The sequence below is a fragment of the Rattus norvegicus genome, chromosome 18, assembly GCF_021556685.1.
Source record: "Rattus norvegicus strain SHRSP/BbbUtx chromosome 18, alternate assembly SHRSP_T2T, whole genome shotgun sequence".
In the NCBI taxonomy this organism is placed as follows: Eukaryota; Metazoa; Chordata; class Mammalia; order Rodentia; family Muridae; genus Rattus; species Rattus norvegicus.
Window position 1 is genome coordinate 29163985 of NC_141551.1, and position 6711 is coordinate 29170695.

The 6711-nt window shown below is 40.6% G+C and overlaps 1 protein-coding gene across 1 annotated transcript; it reads left to right on the plus strand.

The window, feature by feature from the left end:
- Nucleotides 1–3675: 3675 nt before the first annotated feature.
- Nucleotides 3676–6258, plus strand: Pcdhb5 (protocadherin beta 5). The gene has a single exon (NM_001114602.2). It carries the CDS (start codon nucleotides 3865–3867, stop codon nucleotides 6256–6258), a length of 2394 nt encoding a protein of 797 aa, NP_001108074.2. The 5' UTR covers nucleotides 3676–3864.
- The last annotated feature ends 453 nt before the right edge of the window (nucleotides 6259–6711 follow it).

The following is a 6711-nucleotide window of genomic DNA, read 5'->3' on the forward strand; positions in this document are numbered from 1 at the left end:
AGGGGTATTGTAACTTATATAAAACAGAGAGATTATAAGAGAATCCTCATATGTTTCACGGAAACTGGTTATAAAATCAAGATTAACTAAAAAAAATTCTTAGAAACACATACTGCTAAAATTGACAAAGGAAGAAATAGAAAGTGAGAATATACCTGTAATGAATTATTGTTAGTAGTCAATTTTTTCACAATCCGAGAACAAGATAACTTCACATACAAACTCTACCAAATATTAAAGAATTAATACCAATATTTAAATTTTTTCATAAAGTAGAGGAACAGAAACTATCAACTCATGAGGATGGCCCCATTATTGACAAAAACAGACAAATGCAACACAAGAAAACTAAATCAGCCTAAGCAAAGGTTATCAAACTGCAATAATCAAGAAAACTGACAAAATCTACCCAGATTAACCCAGGGAAAAAAGAAAATTCAATTACCAAATATGGCATAATAGAGGGGTATTGTAACTTATATAAAACAGAGAGATTATAAGAGAATCCTCATATGTTTCTTTAAGAGTGTCTTCAAAACTTCTCAAATAAATACTAGGATACTGATCTATTGGCATATAAGGAGATTACACATCATGGCGAAGAAAGATTACCCTAGGACTAAAACATCTGTTCATATTCAAATTAAATCAATGCAATTTACCTTATTAAAATAATGGATAAAACCACACAACTATGTCGATTAATGGAGAAAAGCTTTTAAGAAAATGCAACACTTTTCCATGGTAATAAAACACACCAAGAGGTGGGAGCAGAATGAAAACTCTAAAGACGCAGCTACAGAACCCACCCATAACATCCTATTTAGCAGTGAAAACATACAGGATAAGCATGTTTGATTTCATCGCTACTATTTAACATTGTACTGGAAGTTCTAGCCACTGCAAATAGAAAAGTAAACGGAATAAAATTATTCAGATTGAGAGTTGAAAAGTAATTGCATATGATCCTGCCTTATTTAAGCGAAATGGTAGAAAACTTACAGAAGACAGATTTTAAAAGTTTGGCATGTTTTCAGGACAAAGATCGTTATCCAAAAGTGAAATAGAAAAAATAATCCAGACTTCATTAAAGAAGACATTGGAAGGCATTTTTGAATAAAGTTTTAAAAGACTCAAGGAATTAGAAAGTGTTCATGGACTAAAAGATTTAATTCTGCACAAATGGTTGTATGTCCAATGGTCAAGACTCACTACAAAATTTTGATTAACTTTTTACAGAAATTGCCAGGCCAACCCTAAAATTCATAAGAAAATTAAACCTAAAATACAAAAACAAAGTTGAAAGAGTCATGACGCCTGATTTGAAGAACATTCTACCTTACAAATTAGACATTCAGATATGTGACTTGTTACACATGTAATATATTTTATCCAGCATATACCAGTGCTTAATAAAACTATTAAAAGACCTTTGTATTTTCTTCAGATGTGCTTAAGGCTCTTGCATACATAATACTAGAGAGGAGTTAAAGTGCCATTTAATTCCATGAATACTAGTCCATCTCTCTTTGTATATATTTACATTATAGAAATATTTCAAATGTCATCTTTAATTTAATCACCATAACAATCTTTCGCTGTAACAATCAATATACCCTACATGACTGAGAATCCTTAGGTGATTTATCCTTATTGTCTTAGCTAGGGTTTCTGTTGCTGTGATGAAACATTATGACCCAAATCAAGTTGGGGAGGAAAGGGTTTATTTACCTCCACATCACTGTTCATCATTGAAGGAAGTCAGGACAGGAACTCAAGCAGGGCAGCAACCTGTCAGCAGCAGCTGACACAGAGGCCATGGAGGGGTGCTTCTTATTACCTTGCTCACCTTGGCTTGCTTGGACTGCTTTCTTATAGAGCGGAGGACCACCAGTCCAGGGGTGGACTCACACTAAATGGGCTCCACCCCTATCAATCACTAATTAAGAAAAGGCCTAACAGTCTTGTCTACAGCCAGATCTTATAAAGGCATTTTCTCAATTGAGGCTCCCTTCTCTGAGATGACTAAAGTTTGTATCGAGCTGACATAAAAAACAGCTGGTATGCATCATATTAACTCCCAGAAACACATGTTTTCTGATAAATTTAGAGAAATACTCCAGAGCATAATATGCTAGGGGACCTTCTTGATGCTTGCTTTAAACTCGAAACGTTTATTGGCTCTAATATCATTTAAAAATACCTGTACATAGATGTTTTGTATACCAAGACTGAGACTATGAACTGCATGTGCTTTATCAACAAAGTCACTGATTTCTAAGTTGGTCACTATTTCTCCTGGCTGGTGATTACTTCTGATGACAGATACAGAATTTTAAAGGATCTAATAATAGTTGAAAACTTGAGTCCAGATTACATGCCACCCCTGACATGTATGTACACAACACACAAACAAAGACTGTAATTTGGATTTACTGACAATTTTGTACAAATTATTTGCCCTTTTGATTTCACTTGGGCATGTTAGAGATTGTGGAACTATAATGCAACACTTCAAACTCTACTTTTCTGTTTCACCTGGCATGGGACATTGGGAAAATCATTTAAACCAAATCTCAATTTCTTCATCTATAAAACATGGACAGTGTGAAGATGAATTTCACAGAGTCGATGGGAGAGGAAATGAATCAATATGTAAAATGTTAACAATTTTTCCCATAGGGTGACATACATTGTTAGTCTTGCTGAGATTTTATTTGTTTTTGAATTACAAAAGGAACTGGAAATAGGTGATCTCTAAAACTCTTTGTCAACATGTAGAACTGGGAAAATAAAATGGAGTCATTTTTTTTCTGAACTCCTTAAACCTAACTAGAATCTGCCACTATGCTAGGAACTTTTCTATTTGTTTTGTTCAGGAGGCTCCCCTTCAGTTTTAAAAACACAGGTCTTTTTGCTTATCCTTTTCTATTTTTATTTTATATATTTACTTTATTTGAAGTCAGTGACCCTTCAGGTATAAACTTGAGTACATTTATTTATTCAACTGATGCTTGTGCAATGCTAACTATAATTCACGTTTTCCAGTTCCAGAATGAGAAAGGGAGTACTGGCATATTTTAGCAACAACTTACTTAAAATAAATCACAAATAAAGCCATTAACTTAATGAAATAAGGTCCAAAAACACAGGAAACCCTGCATAAGAAAGGCAAAAGATGGATTTCTGCTATTTTCATACCAGTGTAGAAAAATAGAAGTTATACTTAGAAAAATAATGTGATTTTTAGAGATAACGTGGTACAGATTATTTGAAAATTTTCGCATCGCTCAAAATTTCTTACTTCAGAAGCAAACATATCTAACTATTATGAAGTTAATTCAAAATTAAGGATTTAATTCACTTGGTTAGATTATGCAAAATACAAAAGTATTCTCAATTCCCGCCCATTGGCCACGTGGGAAAATTGAGTTAACTTCCTTCTTTCGTCCTAAAAATTCTTCTGGCACATGCCCAACGATGAAATTACTGCCAACTTTGCAACTTAAAGCAAGAACAACACTTGTAAACATAGTAAGCACAATCATTTCTAAATGTTCATTTGGAAATTTTCAAAAGGTTTTCGATTGGAAAATACTGTCAATTTTTCAATATGAACGCAGGGTGGCGCTGCAGGCTAAGATTTGTGAATAACCGCTCAAAGCTTCCTGGTCCTTTGTGTTGCAAGACAGAATCAAAAAAACACAGGGACAGGAAACATCTGAAGGAATACCGGACCCTGAATGGGTTTGGGCCGGGGTATACTACATGAACAAAGATTCCTCCAGCCAAGAAAATAGAATTTAGCATTCAAGCTATTCAGAGGCTGCTGAAGAACTGGATGTAAGCACTCGTGTTTCCACCATGGAGAAGCTGGAGAGAAATCATGCAAACAGGCAAGTGATTCCTTTCCTTTTTATGCTGCTTTGGGGTCAGGTTCTCATGGTGCCTACTCGGTACTCTGTCTTGGAGGAAGCTGAAAGAGGCTCCTTTGTAGCCCATCTGGCCAAGGATCTGGGGCTGGGAGCTGGGGAGCTGGCTGCCAGGTCTGCACGGGTGGTGTCTGACTTTGACAACCAGCAATTCATGGTGGATCCGGACACTGGAGATTTGCTTCTGAGGGAGAAACTAGACAGGGAGGAATTGTGTGGCTCTGTGGATCCCTGTGTGATGCATTTCCAGGTGTTCCTAGAAAAACCAGTGCAGTTTTTTCAAGGAGAATTATTGATCCAGGATATAAATGACAACTCGCCAGAATTCCCAGATAAAGAATTGCTCTTGAAAATACCGGAAAACAGCCAGCCAGGCACGCGGTTTCCATTGAATTTAGCCCAGGATTTGGATGTGGGCAGCAATGGACTTCAAGAGTACAGAGTCAGCACCAACCCTCATTTTCATGTCCTCACTCGAAATAATAGTGAAGGCAAGAAATACCCAGAGTTGGTACAAGACAGAGCCCTGGACAGAGAGGAGCAGGCAGAATTGAGCTTAACGCTCATGGCTCTGGATGGCAGGTCTCCACCTAGGTCAGGAACAGCTCTGGTTCGAATCCTGATCATGGATATCAATGACAATGCTCCTGAGTTTGTGAACAGCCCCTACGAGGTGCAGGTCCCAGAGAGCTGTCCCCCAGACTCCCCAATTCTGACTGTCTTAGCACCGGATGCAGATGCTGGCAACTTTGGGAGTGTTTCCTATGGCTTGTTCCAAGCATCAGATGAAATCCAGAAAACTTTCTCAATAAATGAAGTCACTGGAGAAATACGGCTGAAGAAGGAATTGGATTTTGAAAAAACTGAATCATACCGTGTAGAGATTGAGGCCACAGATGGAGGAGGGCTTTCTGGGAAAGGATCTGTGGTGATAGAGGTGTTGGATGTGAACGACAATGCCCCAGAGCTGACCATATCTTCACTGACCAGCTCAGTCCCAGAAAATGCTCCGGAAACTGTGGTTGCTATTATCCGAATACGAGATAGAGATTCTGGAGACAATGGAAAAATGATTTGCTCTATTTCAGATCATGTGCCATTCACTTTAAAACCCTCTTACAAGAACTTTTACACTCTGGTGACAGAGAGGGCACTGGACAGAGAGAGCAGAGCTGAGTACAACATCACCATCTCAGTCTCGGACCAGGGCACACCCAGGCTCACAACCCAGCACACCATAACAGTGCAGGTGTCTGACATCAACGACAACGCCCCTGCCTTCACCCAAACCTCCTACACCATGTTTGTCCACGAGAACAACAGCCCCGCCCTGCACATAGGCACCATCAGTGCCACAGACTCAGACTCAGGCTCCAATGCCCACATCACCTACTCACTGCTACCGCCCTATGATCCACAGCTGGCCCTCGACTCGCTCATCTCCATCAACCCAGACAATGGGCAGCTGTTCGCGCTCAGGGCGCTGGACTATGAGGCCCTGCAGGCCTTCGAGTTCCGAGTGGCCGCCACAGATGGAGGTTCACCCGCGCTAAGCAGCCAGGCTCTGGTGCGCGTGATGGTGCTGGATGACAATGACAATGCACCCTTCGTGCTCTACCCGCTGCAGAACGCCTCTGCACCCTACACAGAGCTGCTTCCCAGGGCAGCAGAGCCCGGATACCTGATCACCAAGGTGGTGGCAGTGGACCGCGACTCTGGCCAGAACTCCTGGCTGTCGTTTCAGCTGCTCAAGTCCACGGAGCCCGGGTTGTTCAGTGTGTGGGCGCACAATGGCGAGGTGCGTACCACCAGGCTGCTGAGTGAGCGCGATGTGCCCAAACACAGGCTGCTGCTGGTGGTCAAGGACAATGGTGAGCCTCCACGCTCTGCCAGCATCACACTGCAGGTGGTGCTTGTGGATGGCTTTTCACAGCCTTATCTGCCACTGCCTGAGGTAGCTCGTGACTCTGCAAAGGATGGTGCGGACTTGCTCACGCTCTATCTGGTCATCGCCTTGGCCTCTGTGTCTTCTCTATTTTTGTTGTCTGTGCTGCTGTTCGTGGGGGTGAGGCTGTGCAGGAGAGCAAGGGCAGCCTCTCTGGGTGACTGCACTGTGCCTGAGGGCCACTTTCCTGGCCACCTGGTAGATGTCAGTCGTGCAGGGACCCTGTCCCAGAGCTACCAGTATGAGGTGTGTCTGACAGGAGACTCTGGGGCTGGTGAGTTCAAATTCCTTAAATCCATGGTCCCCAACCTAATGGTTCAGGACCCTGGGAGAGAAATTGCGGAAAATCTTCATTGCAGGGATAGCTTTGTATTCAGCTAAGTGTGTATTTTCCCACGGGACGTACAAATGTTTTCTTTTGAGAAATGATCTTATTTCTTACGGAGTTTTTCACTTGTTTAACCTACTTGTATCTTTAACAGTGCTGATAGTTTCCTTTTGTATTGGTATGAGCCTATTAGCCTTTTAGTTGTACTACGTCTATTTCATACTTTTCTCCGCAAATGAATATCACTTAGTAATTAACACTTCTGCAAGCATATAAAAACCGAATAATATGAAATTATCTAAGAATCCCTGGCATTTGTGTATGCATTTGTGACATATGCTCTTTCCATGAGATTTCATCTTTTCAAAGGTAGATGTTTTAAATTACTGATGTTGCCAGGATTTTTCTGTGTGAATAGAAAGTGCCACTCTGTCATGTTCATTTCCAGTTTAAGCTCCCTAAATAGCCAAATCACAAAGTTTAAGGTGTATGTCAATTTACACAAA